Source organism: Alosa pseudoharengus, unplaced genomic scaffold (assembly GCF_046254945.1).
Source record: "Alosa pseudoharengus isolate Yale_2024_CS ecotype anadromous, Long Island Sound unplaced genomic scaffold, YU_APseudo_1.1 YU_APseudo_1.1_scf_16, whole genome shotgun sequence".
Taxonomy (NCBI): Eukaryota; Metazoa; Chordata; class Actinopteri; order Clupeiformes; family Clupeidae; genus Alosa; species Alosa pseudoharengus.
This window is the reverse complement of record NW_027468630.1, coordinates 11231965-11254388: the sequence shown is the minus strand read 5'-3', so window position 1 is coordinate 11254388 and position 22424 is coordinate 11231965. Positions and strand designations below refer to the sequence as shown.

Sequence of the window (22424 nt, the reverse complement as noted above, 5' to 3'; positions counted from 1 at the left end):
AACTCTTATTGGCTAAGGAGCAGATCAGCTGACTTCAGGTTGGTGTCCACGTTAAGCTGTTAAGAGCCTTTCAAGCACACAGATCATGCTTTTTCACTTCAGCTATGTGCTAGCCACTCAAACTGAACCTGGTGTACACAAACAAAAACAAACATGAACTGTCAACAACATGCATCTCACAACACTACATGAAAACTAGCATTTGAAACCCAATTAGAAAACAATGGGTAGTTTATCATGAGCACCAGTACAAAGGCATTAAAATGATCCACAGAGCCATCCACAGGCCTAGCGTACTTACACATCATTATCCTAAGAGTAGCCAGTCTTCAATTTGTAAATTCTTGCCACTTGTTAAGGATATAAGCTAAAATGGTCATAAACAACAGTGAAAATACCTTCCCATACCTTATCTCAAGGTCTTTAGCGGAAGAATAGACTAAAACCCTCCTGAGAGACCATGCAATACTGCAGTGCAATACAAAACCTGGATGTACAACAATACAAAATTGTCTAACCAAACACATGGCTTACACTGGAATAAATCCATATATTTAATGAAGCAAATCTATTTACAAGCAAATTGACAAAAAGCTGTGTTTGAATAGGTGAATTTCCCAAATTGTGTCTGGAGTCCTACATTTGTATGCAGTTCACAACAATCACACAGAGAACTGCAAACCCTACAGCCAAAACTTCCCCTCAAGCTAGACCAAATACCCAAGATATTATGAGCCGACTACAAATCTGCACTTGATATCATTCCAGATTAGAACTAGATTAACAACACACAAACAACAAACAAACAACAAACAAACCACAACCACACTCATTTCCATCACACAAGCCTAAAAATAGCCCTGTAACTGCCTGGTCAGATATGCAGAGGCTTTTTGAAACATGAAAAGAGCAGACAAGGGAAACATGTCCTGCTCTGGACCATGTCGTTGTTTCCATTGCCCTCCTCAATCCCATAAACCTCCATTGACTGAGCTTCATCATGGGAGTGTGCTAGACTGGATCAGCTGAGCATGAGGGAGGTTAATCGATGGAGTTGTCCCTTTCTCTGGCAGTGGGGGTGGACTGGAGCCTTCCTCTGCTTTTTATGGGTGTTTTTATGCGTGGTCCCTTTAAGAGCCCTGGCCTGTTGCTAGGCAACAAGCTGGAGACAGGGCAGGGAGACACAGCACTGCCTGAGGATTCTGATACTTGTCCAAGCCCCCCACCACACATACACACACACACACACACCATACCCCCCAATCATCTCCATTATGCTGCATACTACGTAGTGCATACCCCTGGGGAGGTGGAGGGGGGGACAACAGGTCCCTGTAGCCTTACAACTCAAACCACCCACCATTCACTGTATTTTCCAGTACTGGGTAGCTCTATAGAGGCACTGTGTTTGGAACAATACAGGAAACCAGATCACGTGCCGATGAGTAGCAGTGTGTGTGTGTGTGTGACTGTGTGTGTGTGTGTGTGTGTGTGTTGGGGGGGGGGGGGAACTGGAGGCACTGAGAGCTGATCCAGCACATGATGTGAGCAAGAGAGTCATTGTCAACACCAGGAGATCCAGAGATGATGAGCCTGGAGGCGTGAGTTTACAGGTATAAACATAATATGCATCATGAGAGCCAACACATCTGGAGAGAGAGAGAGAGAGAGAGAGACTGAACATTCTTCACTTTTTCTCTACCAACCACACATATTAAAAACGAGCATCACAAAGGTTCTCTTCCCCACAAGGCCATCTGGAAAATAGCATAATTTATCCAATGCAGAAAACAGATCAGTGATAATACTGTCTCCACTCAATACAACATTCTTACTTTTCAGTTGTCACATGCAAGATAATGGATGCAACAGGATATTATGGATGGGTAGACAACAGACAACAGCAATACACATCCACTGAGGCTGATCAAACTGCACTCCAAGTGCATGGCAGGATTCACTTTGTCTTTGGCAGTAATATATTTTGACCCACTGACCCGAAGCACTCCCAATAACAGCATTAAAAATGGCCATTCACACCTGCTGTCACATGACCAGCTGACCCCAGTGAGCATTACAGCCACTAATGCATCCCAACATCTCCTGGGACCACATTCATTCATTCATTCAACCTCTCCCCTCCTTTCCTCTCCTCAGGACCAAGATAGCTCTCCCTGGGGCACACCACCTGTGTCTGCTAAAGTCTGTCCCAAACACACACACACACACACACACACACACACACACACACACACACTGCCCACGCCCACAGAGGAAGATGACCTCATTTCTGAGCTCATCATCCTAGGGGAGACACAGAAGAGGGTAGGTAAGAGAGAGAGAGGGGGGGGGCTCATCAATTATACAGGAACAGCGGTGGAGGACAGACACCAGCACACAGTACAGGAGCGCTGTCTGCTACCCCGGGGGGGGGGGCAAAGAGCCCTCGGGTGGGGTAATAATGTGGTTGCGGTGGAAGCAGCCATCCTGGGGGTAACTATCACTAATGACCCAACAGAGGGAATCACTCAGATGGGTCTGAAAAACATACGGTGCACTGGGCCCCATCGTGTGTGTGCGTGGGTGGAGGAGAGACCATTGCGTGCGTGCGTGGGTGGAGGAGAGACCATTGCGTGCGTGCGTGGGTGGAGGAGAGAGACAGCAGCACAGGCTGGTGTGTGGAAGGAGGACACATATTGATCAGAGGTGAGTGTGGGGGGTTGATATGTAGGACAGAAGACCTGCTGATCCGCATTAACAGGCTTCTACATGCCTGACCTGCATGCGTGAGAGGGCCAGGAAACAGAACACTAGGAATTCACTTGGACATTTGGACACTACTTACATATGTGCATTTCAGCCACACTGTCGCTGCTCCCATCATGTCAGGGAGTAATGAAATGCTAGAAATGGTTTCATGCATAATGGTGTGCGCTGTCACCATGTCTCCACATCTTCCCTGTGCCAGACACACACACACACACACACACACACACACACACACACACACACACACACACACACACTAGTGAGCTCCCTGCCTCTACGTGGTCACAATCAGCCACATTGTTATCTCTCAAATACAATCCTCTTTGTCTGCCATCAGGGACCGAGAGATGAGAAGCGGAGGGGAGAGGAGAGGAGGAAGAGGAGGAGGAGGATGAAAGGAGGGGGTGGGCATGAGTCAACCAAAACATGGACGGAGGAAGAGGATATTTCCATGGCAACTGCGTCTCTCTTCTTTTCAAACCTGCAGTATACGTCACAACTGAAAATACACATAGGGCATCACCAAAACTGGTCAGATGGAGAAGGAGAATGCACACGCTCAACCCTTAACATGCATCGAGGCAGACAGCACTGCATCCAATCCCTTACAACCTTATCCTGCAGCCATAAAGAATATTCATTCGTCAGAGAAGGGAGAAATACAGACTTATTATCTCTTATTAAAAACAGTAATCAAAGATGATGTTTACCACAGAGAGAGTTTTGCCTTCAGTCACCATCTACAGCACATACAGGCTATAGCCCTCCTACACAATCTGGACCGTGGTCATAACATCTACAACTTATTCCCTGTTATACTGTATATTGTTCTTAAAGTATATTTTTTTCTTGTTTGTTAAGCAATTCTATCATGTTTACATTCTTGTCTTTTCATAGTCATAGTTAATATTTAATAATAAGCAAAGTTATTGCACTGTTCAATCCCTGCACTGTTCACTTTTACACTACCACCATTGCACACACTCTGCCATCCTTATCATGGTCAATGCATCACATGGTCAGTCCATACCAGACCTTTGTAATCACTTCACATGCTCTTTACATTTTTACATTTCTGTGAGTGATTTTATGTATGTGAGATATATGTGTGTATGTGTGTTTGTTGTGTTATGGTTGTATAAGCTACTGGATGCCTACAATTTCCCGTGGGATGAATAACATGTCTACCTATCTATCTATCTATCTATCTATCTATCTATCTATCTATCTATCTATCATCTCTACTGTGGAGCACAGAGTCTTTCTCCATGTTGCTACATTCTATTTGTTACAGACTAACCACCGATAGAATGGAATGCAAGCAGCTTAGCGTGTAAAGAAGCATAGAGTAAAACCATACAGTATGTGCGACTGTCCGCATTAGAGAAACTGTAAGTAGCATTAGCCTTCCTCTCTACCTGTCACTTAGCTGCCACTCCTTACAGCACATGCACATCTGAAACCTAAACTCTACTGGAAAGCTTCCTGATTGGCTCATACAGTTGGGATCTGTTTAGTTAGGTTCTGAATACAGAGCCCTAGAGACTCTCACAGACAGAAGAACACTTATTTTCAATGGCCTGCTAACCTGAACATCCCAAATATGAGACTTGAAAGAAATACCTTTAACATTTGGCGATTTCACACTGCTAAACCTATTTATTAACATTCCTAAATCAAAAGACAGTATTTTTACTGACTGCACTGAGACTGATATAAAAGCAGAGTAGCTACACACTCTGATCTCCGAAACGTCTGTCGTTAATACAGTTTTTCTCAGTCGCTTTGGTGCTTTTCTCAGATCAGAATGAAAATTCTCATAACTATTAGTTCAACCTCCACAACATTTAGTCATTTGTGCACATCATAGTAGCAATTTCTCCTTCCTCTGAACAAATTGCAAATGCTTTTGGACATGTATCAGTTGCTTTGTCATGTCAGTCAAAATTAACTATACTTATGGATGCTGAATAGTCGTTCCCAATAAAACTAATAGTCTTCATTTCATTGCTTGAGTCATTACATACGAAATTGGTGAACTAATTATCAAATTCTGTCACAATGCTGTGGAATTGCAAAGAGCAGTAAAAATGTGAAACGTACATATTCAGTGTCTTGTACTCACTTACTCTCCTAACTACAGCAATTTCTAGCTTTACTGTAGTTTTCAAATGGCTGTACAAGTAGTGTATAGTGCTGTGTTGAGCATGTTCATAGTGTCACAAGTTCTGACCTTTTTTTTTGCATGGGAAAACACTGAGAGAATAAACTGCCATAATGAAAACATGACAAAGCCATTTGACTATCTTGTTCATAAACGATGGTGACAAGACTTCTCATTTTGATGACACTGGCAGTTTCATTGACATAAATACTTGCTTTTGAGGAATGGACTATCCATTTTGAGCAAGTGACGTCATTTTGCAGGTTATCCACTAGGTTTTGCAGTTTGCACTAATTGTTTTGAGAAATGCACTAACTGTTGTGCAAATCTTACAGTAATAGTGATGTGAGAAAAGCACCAAAGCGACTGAGAAAAACTGTAAATATATCAACAGATCAACAGATCAGAATGAGCGGCTACTCTGCTTTTAATTTGATAACCTCCTGGCCAGCACCTCTATTTGGGTGTGCATTCCTCCTCCACACTTTCTTAATGAGAGCCGGATAACCACTATATAACTGGAACACACATTGTCCTGAGGCTCTTTACAACTAATAAGATATGCACAACATTTTATTTGATTCTTCTCTCTCTCACACAAAAGGGAACAGTAGATGTTTTAGTATAACATCCATTATAACCATTCTTGTTATGAACAAAATATTCCGTTTTTGTGCCTTCAACAAATAGTGAGAGACACAAAACCTCCATAATGAGATCCTTGTAGCCTCCTGGAGGTTTCAAAAGGAATCGCATTATGAGGAGCACAAAGACCTGTCGGCCCTGAAGCCACCACACCCACACTGCTCTCCCTTGGAAAATAAGCAAGCGACCTTTTACTTGTACTCACCAAGGTGATTGGCCTATAGTGAATGGTGGGGCGATAAGCCATGAATCATTGCACAGGGCCAGGCTTAGAATAGAGGAAATATATCACCTTTCCCTGTCTTAAGGACAAGGAGGTGTATTTTATTCACACAGAATATTAATAGCCTTCCACTTGCCCGTCTATGAGCAAAGGCTCTTTGGTTAATATTCTGGGTTCTTCACTCATGCAACACATCGAAATATGGATTAAAATATGCATAAAAGTAGGACTGCATCTGTCCCACAGAGAAAAAATAATTAACCTCAAAAATAGACACGGTCATAACGTTATCTTGTTTACTGGGGGGAAAACAGTTCTAACAAGACTAACTCTTTGATAACTTTGAGTGTAGTTATATCTATTGTGACTAACAAACCATATTATAAATTCTGAATCATACCCATGAATAGACCATACAATATTGTCTATGTGTAGAAAGAGAGCAAATCATCAAGTCAATGAGAGCAATTAACAATCCTCATGTGATTTGCAGAATATTTGCTCATTTATTATTGAATACTACACCTCTTGAGGCAATCTACCTCCACAATATGGTAGATACCGTTATGCATACTGCATGAAAAACGAGGAAATAAGAGACTAAGGAAAACATTCTGGGATGGAAGGACTCCTGGCAAAAAGTGCTTCATTCAGAATGTCCTGGTTTTAATACTGTTTACCTCAAACATTCTTTGATGTTCTGACAGAAAAAAGTCCACACTTTAAAATTAGCCAGCATTCTCCCCCCAATCTTAAAAAGGGACATCAAACACTCACCACTCACCAGGCAAATGCACTCAAATTCAGAGGGAAAATTAAAACAAAACACATAAATGAGCTTTCTACAGCTTAAAACAATTAAATCTGCATGTCTTCTATTAATCAATAATGTCTTCTATTAATATTTCCCAACTGTATTTTTTGAAAATTGCACAGTCATGCAGACCAGACGCAGCAGCAGATGCAGATTTGTTAGGGTCCCTTCAGGCCGCTCCTCACCTTGATGTCCAGTTGGCTGTTGCAGTTGAGACTCATGCCTCTCTCGTCGGTGATCTCGGTGATCTCAGAGAGGTCTTCGTCCTCAAACTCATCCAGACTGATGTCGTGGGTCAGCCTGAGGGAAAAGGCCGCATGGATGGAACATTAATTAATCCGTGTGCAGTCACTGCACTACACATCCTCCTGATCCATATTCCTAACACTGCTGAATTTCCGCTCTATATCTGGAACATTATGCTCCTTAACAGCTAGTATAAGTATATAGCATATATACTCTTTTGATCCCATGAGGGAAATTTGGTCTGCATTTATACCAATCCGTGAATTAGTGAAACACACTCAACACACAGTGAACACACAGTGAGGTGAAGCACACACTAATCCCAGCGCAGTGAGCTGCCTGCAACAACAGCGGCGCTCGGGGAGCAGTGAGGGGTTAGGTGCCTTGCTCAAGGGCACTTCAGCCGTGCCTACTGGTCGTGGTTTGAACCAGCAACCCTCCGGTAATAAGTCTGAAGCGCTAACCAGTAGGCCACGGCTGCCCCTGCTATAGATCTCTTCTTGAAAAATCATCATTCTGAGCCAAATCTCACAAAATCTGAAGATTGCTAATAAACAGTTTATATACAGTAGGCTAAAGCAAAGTGTTTATAACCAAATTACCAAATAAGTCACACAAAGAGAAAATTAGTGCTAGTAGTCTCCTCTGAACACTTCATTCAACGCAATGTCCATTTGGTTCTCTGTCCATTTGGTTGGACTGTCTCACGCTAGCTATGCTAAGTTGATCTACAGAAGGGAGAAATGGCATTCATGTGGGGGCCCGAGGGACAGTCAGAAGTAGTCAAGCTTAAATAACACTGACAGACCGTGGGGAGGGGAGCAGCCAGCTGAGTGGGCGGCAGGTTCCTCCGGACACGGCTGACCCAGACCAACCAACTGAGATCCTGCTCCAGACTGCTAGAGGCTCGGAAGAGACTGACAGACTGGTGAAACCTCAGCCAGACAAATTCATATTTACCACTGCAGGCTAACAACTCCACTTCATACAGTAGACATATGACAATGGCTGCCTATGGTTAGGGGACTATGCAGTCTGTAGCATTAGCACATAGCAACTTATAAGGGCTATGTGTAAAATTCTGTAGGATTTGAGTTGCCTAATGCATTTTGTTCACAACAGTACAGAGCTGATATTACAACAACAGAGTATGGTCTGAACAGTGTCTAAAGTTAGCTATTTAGCATGATATCTTGGACATTTAGGCAACAGAGTCAAGAGTCGAAGTGTTTTGACATTTCAACAAAATGGTTTCTCTACAGTCTGTTGCTACTTCTAGGTGATTCTTGAATGAAAAACTACACATAGCCCCATTAATGGGCTGTGGTGTACAGTTTGCGCTCTTGTGTTATTGCTTCCTGTCTGTGCTGGAGCTACACAGCACATGGCCTATAAAAAGCCAGAGGAAACTGTTGCATTCTGTAACGTCTAACAGGTGTAAGGCTTAGTCGGCCTTCAGAGAGATTGTGCTGCAATAGCTCACTGTCCTCATTGGATTAGATCAGCCTGCCAGGAACAAAGCCTTCATTTCCCAAATTTAATTAAGTCCATGTTATCAAGTAATGGCACCCTTGGAAATGTCAGTGTTCCAGAGAGAGAAAGCAGAGCACGGCTGAAGCAGCCAAAACAGTATCCATAGCAGCTGTCATAACTCCTTGGAGACATCTAGTCCAACAAAAGACTGACCACTGCTACAGAAAAAGACAGACCACTGTTTGTCTACCCAGCTGGGGACTGTGTGTGTGTGTGTGTGTGTGTGTGTGTGTGTGTGTGTGTGTGTGTGTGTGTGTGTGTGTGTGTGTGTGTGTGTGTGTGTGTGTGTTTGTGTTTATGTTTACATGTATGTTTGTGTGTGAGTGAGTGAGTGTGTGTGTGTGTGTGTGTGTGTGTGTGAGAGAGAGAGAGAGAGAGAGAGAGAGAGAGAGAGAGAGAGAGTGTGTGTGTGTGTGAGTGTGTGTGTGTGTGTGTGTGTGTGTGAGAGAGAGAGTGTGTGTGTGTGTGAGTGTGTGTGTGTGTGTATGTATGTGTGTGTGTGTGTGTGTGTGTGTGTGTGTGTGTGTATCAATTCAGGGGTATCTTAAGTTCAATCCCTGACCTTCAGAGCTGCACACACAAAAACTCTTTAGCCACTCTGACTCTGCAGATATATTCTGTAGCAAGCAGGGGTAAGGAAGGGCAGTCTGTAAAACGTATGTGATTGATAAGACCCCTCATCTGGTCACTTCAGTATCATGCACTATGAGTCGACGTAAAAGCACAGCATTAAACACAGTAGGGTAGGGTAATGGACATTACCATGGACATAAAGACACTGTCTATGGCATTCAGATATGCAATTAAAGATTGCAAGGACAAGTCCCAGGATGGCATATCGTCACACCACATAAAACATGCAGGGGTGACCCCCTCAACAACAGAGGATTCTGGGAAGTAGTCAGAGAATGAGAAAGGAACCAGGCAATAAATTTGGTCATATAAAACATTTAACACTAATGGTCAAGGTCACTGTGGCTTCTGTGTTGTTTATGCATATATATGCATATATATTTGATTATAACTTAATTTTGTGCTGTTTTGTTTCTGGCTGTTTGATTAGCAGTGCTTCTAGCAGCATCAAACGCACAATGCAGCTGCCAATTACTGCTCCTGACTCAGCAGCTAAAAGCGTTTGGGTGCTCGCCAAGTCCCAGGTCACTCTAGAAAATAAATAAAAACTTTTCACACAAACAGTAAGTGTTACTTTGTGTGTTTTGATAGGAGAGAACAGCTCTCACACTTTGTTTGTGTGAACAGCAAAATGACCCCATTAAAATGACCTTCATTTATTTCAGTATTGCTCCACTTGAATCTGGCATCACTGACTCTCTAGAAAGGCACTGCCTTTCAATGTATTTTCTCTATAATCACAATCATGATTAGATTTCGTAATTTATCTTAATGTCTTTGGTAACACAGAGAAAACATTATTTGCAATCAGCTTAATAGGTTTACCAATTTATGCATTTTCCTGAGGGTAACACTAAAGCAGGTTAATCATACACCTGCACACATTAAATAGCTCTCCAGCTCTTAAAATTTTTGGTAGCAACGTCAGCAATTTCTACACACTTTTTTTTAATAAAAAATGCATTGCATTCCCCTATTTAAAAATGAAGCATCAATATTCTCAATATATCAATATTCTCAACATGCTGCTTCCCTGTATCCTAGTATCAGACTTATCCTGTTAGCTCTTGCCCCATCCCCAATATCTGTCCTTTACCCCCTCTCTCTATCCCAAACACACACATACACACACTCTCACACACACACACACACACACACACACACACACACACACACACACACACACACACACACACACACACAGCCACCCCATTTCAAGGACATCCCGGCAATTCTGCAACACCGAAGAAGCGACACTGAACAAGCGGGCTCACAGGAGAGCTGCAGATTGTGGAGAATATAGCGCACACATGCGCACTAACCAGCACAAGGTCACACAGCCGTCTCCCACCTCACACTGTAAACACACTGAGCGGCTGACTGGGACCAGTAGCCCCCCTACCATTTCTCCCACTGGTCCTCCATCCAGCCCTCTCCTCCGTCCCTGTTGGGTTCCATGCTGTGACTACGCACACGGCAGCGTGGGGGTTTGCTTGTGGCGGACGATCAGAGCACCGTTGGATTTCTGTGCGATGCCATCCGTACTCCACCATACGCTCCTCTGCCAGCGGGAAGGTGAGGGAAAAAGATGTGATAAAGATCCCGCGTCCGTGTCTTCTAAATGGGTCTCTCAGCTCTCCTCTCTCCGCTACGCTCCTGCTTCACCAGCTCCCCGTCCTGGTCTCCTCCTCCTGTTTCGTCTTCCTTCCCTCCTCTTCTATTTACATTTACTTCCTGGGCGCGTGCGGTTGCTAAAGTGCTGTCCTGGACAAAAAGCAGAAGCGTCGGGAGTAAAGGGCTCAGCTGGAGCCCACCGCTGAAGAGGCTGCTGCTGCTGCTGCTGCTGCTCTCTTACGGACCCCCCTCCTCCTCTATAATTAATGACGTGGATCAATCCAACTCAGGTTGCCCCCTCTGCTGCCACATGCCTGCTCCTGCTCCTACTCCTGCCTGCCTGCCTGCCTGCCTGCCTGCCTGCCTGCCTGTCTGTCTGCCTGCCTGTCTGTGCGTGGGATGCTCTGCAGCAGGATCCGAGGGGACGAGGGCTGTTGCTGAGACTGGGGAGTCTTGCTCGTCTCCTGAAGGAGAGGTGGGGGGAGGTCACAGTCACACCAGTTGTCTTGGGTGTAACGTTAGGCGTGTGTGTGTGTGTGTCAGTGTGAGTGCAAGTAGCCTGTTTTAGACACCGTCACACACACACAAACACACACACACGTACAGATCCAACGTAATGACCTATACAGATTTTTCTCAAGGACATGCACCGAATGGGTGAGACAGTGTGATGTGTGTGTGTGTGTGTGTGTGTGTGTGTGTGTGTGTGTGTGTGTGTGTGTGTGTATGTGTGTGTGTGTGTGTGTGTGTGTGTGTGTGTGTGTGTGTGTGTGTGTGTGTATGTGTGTGTGTGTGTGTGTGTGTGTGTGTGTGTGTGTGTGTGTGTGTGTACTAGTGATTGTACCAGTGTGTGAGGAGGTGCAGTAACAGAGAAGCCTCTCCCTATTTATAGCTCTCTGCTGCCTCAAAGGGGAAGCATCATGGAGTGAAGAGGGGCTCTGTGCGTTTGTGTGTGTGCACGCAGCCGAGGATGCTTTTCAGCCAAGATCAGATGAAGACTGACAGCAGTGTGGACGACCACAGAGGGGACAGAGGGGACCTCTCACAAAAGAGAAGGACTTCGCCAGGAGGATGTTTACGGAGCTTAACACAGAAGCAATTACGGTAAGAACATGTAATATCACATTAGACTGGGAACAGGGCTTCCGGCTTGCACAATCATGTGACACTGATGAGGATTAAATAAAGATGTGGTCATTTAGAGTAAACAAGCACCAAACAAGGGTCAATGAAAGCAAAGTTATTTTTATCTCCTGTTTGACGCAATAATACAGTTATAAGCCCAGTAGTTATTCTATTCATCAAGCCAGAATGGGACAGTTACACGTTCTGGTGTAATGATGATATTCATATTCACATAATGTTTTTGTCACATAGACTGTCCTGAACATTATTTTAAATACTATTAGGTTCAATCTCTTTACGTGTATGAAGGAACCCTTCATTTTGATACAGACTAAATTTGTTGGCCAATACAGTGAAAACACACAATGCTACATTGACATAAAATCTTTCTTTCTAGTCACTTTCTGTTCTATGAATTCCACAACAGAATACTGTAAATGGCCTACTCCTTTGATGTGGCTGTCACAGTAAATTCCCTGTGACATGGCCATGTTTCACTCCACAGAACCCCCTGTTGACTGGCCCTCTGGTCAGGCCATGTGAAGGCAGCTCTGACTGGACTAGAAGGACGTGTGCCTCTCTCACATCCTCAGTGGGCATATGGCTCCCATCCAAGACCATATGTCCTCTAGTGGCTCTGAGCCAATCTTTAGTGCCGCTACATACAGAACCTAGCCTGTAGTATCAGTCAAAGTGGCAGATTTAGCATAAGAGAAGGCACGACCCCGGCAGTCTTATAACACTGCGTCTGTCATCAGCGAGGGTTCATAGCTGAAGAGTGAGAGACATTTATTAGTGGACTGACTGCATCTTTCAGCAGCAACTTGTCAGATCTGTTCAGGAGCTGGAATAAGGGGAGAAGCTGTGCATCCTAGCGGAACGTCATTCCAGGATTGGAGGGGCTTTCATGTTCAAACAGCCCTGTTCCCAAAGCCTTTTAAAATCCACTACTCCTACAACAGAGACCATGAGAGGTGTAGAATGCAAAAACAGCAATAGACCAAATCAATTTATTTAAATGCTTTGCTAATACAAAAACTTGAAAGTTATCATAAAAAAGATGACCCAGAAAAGGAAGGAGTGAAGCATAAGTGTATTAACTATAAAATCATCTTTGCCCATAACTATCCTACGTATTATCCTAATCCTAAAAAGATTAGGATGCCTTTAAAGGACAATGGAAATGTGACATCACTGTGACATCACATAGACATGGATTTCCTTGAGAAAACTGTTTCATATCTGTGTGTGTGTGTGTGGAGAGAGAGGAAGAGAGAGTGAGAGAGAGAGAGAGATAAAGAGAGAAAGAGAGACAGAGTCCTGGAGAGAGGGAGAGGAGAGAGAGGGATACTGGAACGAGTAGGGGAGGCTGGCGTTTGGATCAGCTGACGATGCAGCTCTGCTCCGACAGGGCAGGCTGAGCAGGCACACGCGCAGGCAAAGAGCAACAATGAGAATATCTAATAAGCTCTCAGCACAAGCCCTGCAGAACAGTCCCACCACCACACACCATCACACAGCATCACCACACATCCTCATTCTACTGACATGTCGCAGGCACTTCAGACCACACCACACTACCAAACACAATAAAACAAAACACAGCACACACACCAAACACTCACATATGCACGAGCCTTTGATCCATTCTCTCCCAGCATTATTATGTCTTCTGTACAGTACGTGTTCTCCTTGGGGTAGTCTTGCCAACTTTTTCAATTGTTTACTGTTAAATTTATCTATTGTATTGTTGTTATTTGTACAAAATTTGGACAAAAGCGTCTGCTAAATACCATAACCATAAGTACAAGACAAATTCTACATTGTGGGACAATAAAGTGTATCTTGATTCTTGAATTATACTATTGACAAATATTACTCGACATACATTTAAGGTTGTTTTGATCAGTTATTAATAAAATAATGAAACCTACTGACGATGGGAGACTGCGGTAGTGTGGCCTTTCAGAGTGCGAAGGAACGAAGATGCGGGACCCAGTTAAAAGGTGGCAGTAAATCGTCAGGGTGCTATTCCTGTTTGGCAGCCCACTCTGATGAATGTCTTCAAAAGGCCTGGCTCTCCTCGACAGAGTTTATCAACTTGACAGTGAGTATCTCAGGCCCCCCTCTCCATCACAAACCAATAGCGTTTCACCACATCATCACATCAGGGGCCAGTAAATAGGAAAGGTGGAGGGGGGCAGGTTTGGGTTTGCTGACTTGAGAGATTAAGGCACACCAACTCCTCTTTGGAAGGCATTCTCTTAACCTACTATATCATTCTCTCCTTCTTGCTTTATCTTCCTCTCCCCACCTTTCTTTCTCTTGCTCTCATGAATTCTCACCCTCAATTTTCCTCCACTCTCTCGCTCACTCTTTTTTCTCTTCCTCTCTCCTTCCCCCTCTCTCCCATGGTGTATCCATATGGTTCAAATAGAACATGTCAAGTTGACAGGCTGCTGACTAATGTAATGTAAAAACACTGTTAAAAAAAGCAATGATGGGGGTAAAAGCAAGAGGAGTCTTGAGAGGATTTTCTGTAAGTGGAGCTTGTACATTTAAGGAAGGTGTTTCATTTAAAGTGTGACCCTAGCTGCCTGTGTTATCTGTTTCACCACAGATGGGTCTTTGTAACGTGCTCTGTACATCAGCTTACCAAGTACATCATCTTGTTAAAAAGCCACACTTAAAATAACTGTCTTATTTTCTCACAACTCATAATAGTGATAGTGGGAAGATACAATTTTGATAAATAATAGTGGTTTGCTGAACTCTTCCTAGTTAAACCACAAATACTCAATGATAGCTGTAAATATCTGTAACTTGAGACGCATTAGGAAAGAGATTCAGCACTTTGACTAGAGCTCTTACAGGCCAAAACCAAGTCTCCGGGCACTGATGCTGCTTAGGCTAACAGGTGAATAACAATGAAGGAATTCCCAGTGCTCACAATATGAATGGCTAATGAATCTAGCTCCAGTCATTCAGTCTGGTATCCTTCTGAGCTCCGTCTGGGACTGTCAATAAGGCGAGACCATGTGAACACACAGTCTGACATCTATCACAGCACTGAAAACAGATGCTTTGTGTGCACAAACAGCACTCCAGCCTCTATGGGTCAACACAGCAAATAAAGACAGGAAATGTGTCAGTGGATTAGAAAGAGTGGAAAGCCCTCATTCTGCCCTGTTTGTGTGCTGCTAAAGATAAACAAAAACACAGACATAATCATAAACAAAAACAGGTATTTTTGCTTCAGCAGTGTTCCCTTCTAACTGGCTGCTTTATCTGCCTGGGGGATGGAATTGTGATGAACCTGAGTGAGTTCAATGAGATATCCAAACAGTAAAAGCGTCACACCTGAACTCCCATGATAGGATGCAGCTCAGGCTAGGCAGACACTGAATTTACATTTCCAGAGCACAGCACATCCATCGCCACACGCATGCACACAGACACATGCAGACAATAATGCCACACACATAGACACAGGAATAACACACAGACACACAGGGCTTACACAAAAGAAGACAATAGCACCAGAACAGACATGTATATCGTTCCATATACAAAGAGAGTCTCTCATCATTCATTGTATGCAGCTAAAACAGAGTGACCTGTGCTAAATGTAAGCCCAGAGAGCCTACTTAATCGTTAATGCTTTATCTTCAAGACCAGGGGAAAATCTTCTTATAAGACCATATAAGACATACCACTATTTTTATACTGTCCTTTAATATCACGCTACGGTAGCTATGATTCACAGATGTGCACAATTGTCTTAGCTCAGATAGAAAAGCCTCACATGATCTCTTCACTGGGGGCTTTCTGCAAATAATGGCTCCAGGCATTTGGAACTCCAAATGCAAACAATAGACTACACGCCATCTCATCTGGGGCACCCACCCATTCATGCCATTCGAGGTTAGAAATCCCTGCATGGCTTCTGACACATCAACAACACCCACAGTAAATGTTTGTCCAGTCTCTTTATCAGTGGTACATGAGCCATTAATATTATAATGTGCTGAGTGATTAATTCTGGTCAACACTAGTCACACTTATGTAAAACTGACAAATGTCCACACACAGACAAAGTCAAGGCCTACGTGTAGTTTCTTGATGCTGTGAATATTGGATGCACGAGTTAACTGTAGGCTACTGATGATGTATCCTTAAATTCTCTGTCTTTACTTACTGTTTTTTTTTATGTCTCAGTCTCTGTCGCAATCTCATTAGGCTAACGAGCCCCATCCCAAAATCAACTCCACTTTAGGGGTCGATGTTACCGATCTTTAAAACTATTTAAAAGTGATTTGACTCACCAGTTTTAAAGCACTGGCTGAAATTGAAAAGAAAATGGCTATAACAAAGAAGAGCAAGGAACCTATAATATGAAAGTGGAAATGTTGGAGAGTAAGATTAGAAAAAGGATATGTTTTGGATATAGCAGATCAATTTTGAAACTATTGAACTTGCAAATCAATCACTGCAGCTTCAAACTGCTCCTAATCAATAGTTTAAACCTTAATTAGCCTCGAGGCTAAGTAAACTTCCCATGTGATTTTCAAAATCTTTTTACAGAACTATGATTTATGAAATAAATATGAGAAAACCACGCATGGAACATTTCAGAGGGTTCAGTCAAATATAGACCATGGCCTTGAGCAAGTACAAAAGAAGTCTACTTTAAAACACATTGGAAAGTGACTGGTAACCCAGTGGCTTGATAAAACTCTAATCCTGCTGTATGTGATTAAAGCAGCCCCTCACACTCAGCATGGTATAGAGCTCTGCACAGCACAGGGCTTTAGATCTACCAGAGATCCAGAAAAGCAAACATATGTGTGGACTAGGGCTGAGAGATATTTTTAAGCCTTGAAGATAAATGCATTTCCGAGAGAGTAAGAGCGATTCCAAATCTGTTATCATTGGCCATGCCAGAGAACCTGAACTTTTTGCTACATGACTACACCTAAAATGCATAAAGAATAAATTAATATGTATATCAATTTGCTGACTTAATATTTTAAAGTATGTATTTGATTATTTTGACATACGACATATGTGCTGATCAAATTGATAACACAGAAACATTATTCTGCTTCAGTTGTAGGCTATAAGTGTAGGCTATAAGAGTTTGTGGGGTATGCTGGTTAAAATTCTCTGCCACATACTCTAAAACAAGACTAGCAAGCCTGTAGGGCTCAGTGGCTTCAAAGGAATATAATGAGGAAGTTCAAAGTGCCTAGTTCTCAATGGGATAACCTCCTCTCAAGACATATTCAAGATAGATCTTCAATCTGGAAAGTAACCTTTAAGGCATCTCCAGGATAGATCTTCAATCTGGATAATAACCTACAGTATCTCTCTTGCAGACCAATCTCTGGAGACTGAAGAGCGCATCAACCGAGACAAATCTCTTCTGGATGGTAAATAACACAAACAACATTCTATTTGTTCACTTGACACATGACACATGGCACAAAACTAAAATAAACTAAATTCAATCATCAGTAATGATGGTGTAACATCCACAGAGAGGTGCAGAGATATGTGTTGTGGCTACAACACCACCGTTATGCTATAAGAACAAAAAGAGCATATATGCAGCTCTCGTGTGGACACAGCAGGTATAGGAGGTCAAAAACAGTGCAGTACTTTGTTATATTACCAGATTTGGATAAATCAGGACAGATGCTGATACAGGAAGGGCTCTTCAAAACCCAGAAATCAGGCTCAAATCATACTGTGTATTACACAAACTAAATTAATACACTCTGCCATCCATGGGTGCATCCCAATCTACATCGCCCTTTTTCTGTTGCTGCTCCACAGCGCATTTGGACATTTCTGAAGACAGCAGTCACCATGAAAAGCGAAGACAGACGCTACGACTCTGAGATGATCAAAGCACTCAGGGTAGAGTGGTGACAAGCTTGCTCTTGATTGCCTCTGAAAAGAAACACAGTGAGCGAGTCAGTTGAGGATTTCAGCATGGCTGACCCTGCAGAAGGTTATAAATAAAAGGACCTCAGCAGATGCCCTACTCTGGGAGACAGCCAAACCCTGGAGTGCAGAGGGGGAGCTTTATTACAGAGGGGCTGGAGGGCATCGCGTATAGGGGGATGACAATTAGAATCTGATTGGAGCAGCAAACAGTGCATTATGTTTGGGAGGGGGTGTTTTCTGAAGAAATTAGATTTTAAAATTAAATTTACTATGTTGTTGGTTGTCTTCACTGGTGGCCAGTGACAGTCTGTTGTTGTTGTTTTTTTACAGGGACAATGCACAGCTACAGATGCTTTGCTCTCCAAAAGCTGGCAGATGAAATGTAGCTTTTCTGTGAAGTCCTCTGGGACTGGGGAACCGATACCACAGCTTCTTAATTTGGTCTGCTGAGCTGTGCCCCATGAAATAATATCTCCTATGCGCCAAAGAAACTGACCAATCTAAGACCATCTTGAAGGTCAGCATGCTGTCAAGTCTCTTTTACTTATAGTTTCAGTTTTCAAAGAAAATTAAGTTTTTCATTTACTGAATAGGGTAAATTGTAGTTTAATATAATTTCAAAGTCATTACGGGTTAATAAACATGCCTTCATGCTTTTCCACTCAATGTAAACAAAACAATATGACCAGACGAACATACAAATCCAGAAGCAACGAATTGGCCCATCTGCAACAAATAAGTTGTTGTCACTCAGGTCTGATATCAAGGGAGGAGACAACGCCCTATCTATCCGAATAACGTAAGTCTAACAAACCAGACACGCTGTAGCGATAACAGCGAGTAAAACACATGAATTCAACGACACCAAAAAGCTCATGCTGCTGCTAGCAACAAGCATCAGCATCCTCTGCAGTGCAAACCCAGCGGTGTAGGCAGCTTTTAGCTGACTGAAGCCCCCAAGCAGTCTACTCCACACTGAGTGGTGCAAGCCCCACATGAACTAATAAAAAGTATCGCAGACATTCGGCGCAGTGCTTTACCTGAAATTGGCCGGAGAGTCTACCTGTAAACCACGAGAAGCGGGATCAGGTGGCGATGGTTTTCTTTTCTGTCGGTCCGACATACCGATCCCCTATTCATTCATTCGCTACGGCACCTCCGGGTGAAAAGTGCTACACCGATACTGCGATATGAAATCCAAACAAGGGGAGGAACCGGCAAGGGAGGAGGGAGCTGTTCAAGGTAAACCTCAAATCTCAGCTCAAAAGCCCTGTCACCCAACATCACCCAGCCCATGTCAGAATGCAAAAATATGCACACCTTAAGATTCTCCTGGAAGACTGAATTTAAAAAAAAAAACAGTGAACTCCAACCCCAACCTGTCCTGTATATATGATCGCTTCCCTGAAAAGATGCAGACTAGGCAACTTTTACGCGCTCTATTCTGTACTTCACTTTATATTCTGTAAAAAAAACAGTAGAAATCCGACAGATGAATACTCAACTAAATGATTTTCTATAGAAACTGGAGATACCCTAATTTAGATATCAGACATCAGACTGTTCTGTTTTGGTGTGACTAAATGACAACAATTTGCTTTTAGGCTGCAAATTAACATTACACATTCCTTTAAGGTTGTAAAGCTATAATAAGCCATTGATTGGCCCACTTCCTCTAGCAGACAACTTAATCTCAGCACACATCCATACACCACGCAGACTTTATACAACCTCACTGCCAAACAGTCTCTGACAAGAAAAATAAGAAAACAATTAAAAGATCTTCATCTTAACTGATTTGTGCTTTTATCCATTCAGACTGATTCAGTAGATCTGGGAAATTAATTTTGGGATGTACCATTTGTTAATTAGTTGTGTTGATATAATGTCAAAATCACAAGCAGGGGTTGACAGTAACTAAGTACATTTACTTGATTACTGTACTTTGGAGAACCCAGACAAACCTGTCAGGAATTGAGACTTGAGAAGTGGTCTGGTGTTAAGCAGGCTATCCTTAATGATCATTGTGAAATTGGAATGAAATCAGATCAGGTGAAATTAAATCATTCACCGCATAGCTAAATCTTTAGCCTACATCATTAAACAATAAATAATACTCATAATTGAGTTTTCTGGTTGTGTATTCCGCAGTGAAAATGTTTTAGATTTGTGAACAGAGAATGAATAATTATTTATATAATATTATGAACAGTTTAAACAGTTGCAAAGTTATAAAAATAGGTAAATGTTTTGTTTGATGTAAAGAACTAAAGGTATGTTCAAGTTCTATGACCGACCAAAGGATGAATACCCTATTAATGGCCAAATAAACATTTCATTACAATACATTAAAAAGGAAACATAGCCTACTTGTACTTCTGAATACTTACAGTAAGTATTTTTAAAAGCAAGCACTTCTGTACTTCAACTTAAGTAAAAATCTGACTTAGCAACTTTCACTTGTATTGGAGTTGACAAGGTGTAGGCTATACTTTCACTTAAGTAAAGGAATTGTGTACTTCGTCCACCTCTGATAACAAGTAGGCAACAGAGACATTGCATAATTGATTTTCCCTCATTATGATGAGGTAATGTAAAGACTGTGTTGACTGAATATGAGTGCATGAGACACCACACCCAATTACTGTGAATGAGCAGCTGAGGTGAGTCAGTGCACCTGTTCACCAGACACAGTGATGACTACTGTATTTGGCAAGCATGGCTGCCTTCAAACACACGCCTCTCAGGGCTATTTTATGGCAGGTGATGATTTGGCAGAAATGGTCTTGACCATCCATTCAAATGCACTGCTTTTAGAGAAATGTCTTGCAGTGAGAGTTTATGCCAACCTGTGTGCGTTCCAGTATTCTGATGGGCTCCATTAGTCTCTGTGCCAATTTTTCAGATGTGTCCAAAGCATTTACATTATATCATTATTTCACTAATGCCCCGAATAGACAGCCTTAATCAGGTAGGCAAACCTTTTTCAGTTATGAGTTGCTTTAAGTAAAGGGGAAAATGCACATCTTACATGATCCATTTTCTGATGTGTGAGGATTCAAGGTAAGAAGGTGTGCAGCAATTTGATAGCATTGTAATGTGATTACTATTTGAAGAAAATGGCATAGAGTTGACTGAGAGACTTATTGTATAGTTTGGAACTGAAGTGTGGTCAAACTTTGTGTGTGTTTATGCCTGTAATGAAATGCATCTTTTGAATTAAGCTCAATAATCACCTTAATCTGTATTTCTAAAAAGAGGTAAAAAAAAGCAAAGTCTCCATAACAAGTAATGTATTTGGTAAGCCAACTGATCTCTAACTTAAAATGTACCTTATAATGTATTATTTATATGAGACTATAATATTAGAAAACCATTTGATGGGTATTATTATTGAGCAGCTGCATGGGAGGCAGATGGAAAATGATTTGTGTTACAGTTTTTTTCAATCGCTAACAAGCGCTTAATCATACTTCAGATACTTTTTCTAAACTCTTACCACAGTCTCACACAAAACACAATTGGCCAAATGGATAATTTTCTTCTCAAAAACACATTTTGTTAAATATATACTAACACATCTTTCTCTGCACACACTAACTTTACCAAAACACTGGAAATCAGACACAAAAAAACACTTGTTTTCACTTCACAAGGTACATGCAGTCAATCAAAGTACACCAGGTTTCAAAATACTGGCTATTGTTGATTACAAAAACTGCATAGACTTCTATGTTTCAGTTTTACAGGTATTTGCATGCAAAACATGCAATCCACCGTTTTTACACAAAATTTCTTGGTTGGGAACTGTATGTCCACATGTAATCAAAAGCATTCCAGTGAAAAGCAAATCAGTTTTTTTCCTTTACTGTTTACTACAGGAGGTACAGTAGAAATACTGTTTACAGTGTGATAGAACAGAAAAAGTTTTACACAGTATTGCTTGAACAAAATATCCATGAAACACACAGCAAAAAGCCCAGGTAAAAAAGAGGGGAACTAAAAAAAGCACAAAATTACTGTATCTAATCTCTGCGATCTTCAATGTTAGGCCACATGTATTCATCAACATCGCATCTGATATTACAGTATCCAAGGTGATGCTAAAACTGCTTGGCAGCAGAAGCAGAGGTTTTTATACTGTATCTAAGGTTTGGAATATTGTTTTTGCTATTGTGGGATGTTGTGTGTTAACATTCGTAAATACTGCAAAAACAATCCATAATTTTGTTGGGAGGTATAGCTTGTTTGTTAAGAAAATGTAAGCATTGTGGAAATGTGTTCACTGACTGCATATTGGGTGAAAACGACATGAAATGTGTGAATGGTATGGCCACAAAAGACCGATGCTGTGCTAATTGTGTTTAGAGTTTGTAAAAAAGTGTCAACTGGTTAGACAAATGCTTGTTAGCGACTGAAAAAAACTGTAATGTTAAAGGTCTCCATGGAAATTATTCTACTTAACTGATTTGATAAGGCAAACCCAGAGCGGCAAACAACAGACCACTAGTGCCCTCTTGTGGCCAACACAAATCACATTTTTTTTGTAGATATGCTTTGATTTTCTCTAGTCTGGTTGAACCCAAAAGAACCTGTTAGCAAATTTGAATTTCCTCTGCAGGTTTGTCTGGGTTCACCCAGGCTAGGTTTTCTCTAAAGTAACCTACAAGCTTGCTGTAAAAGACAGAATACATATAACAACAGGA

General features: G+C 42.0%; 1 protein-coding gene across 1 annotated transcript in view; it reads right to left on the bottom strand.

Annotated features, from left to right (window-relative positions):
* The window catches only part of mapk8ip1b (mitogen-activated protein kinase 8 interacting protein 1b), a 29199-nt gene extending 18714 nt beyond the window's left edge, over positions 1 to 10485 (bottom strand). The window contains exons 1-2 of the mRNA XM_076288002.1: positions 10430 to 10485; positions 6801 to 6915 (exon numbers count right to left, since the gene is read on the bottom strand). Of these exons, the coding sequence (XP_076144117.1) occupies positions 6801 to 6915; positions 10430 to 10485 (171 nt within the window). The remainder of the gene's footprint in view (positions 1 to 6800; positions 6916 to 10429) is intronic.
* Positions 10486 to 22424: the final 11939 nt, after the last annotated feature.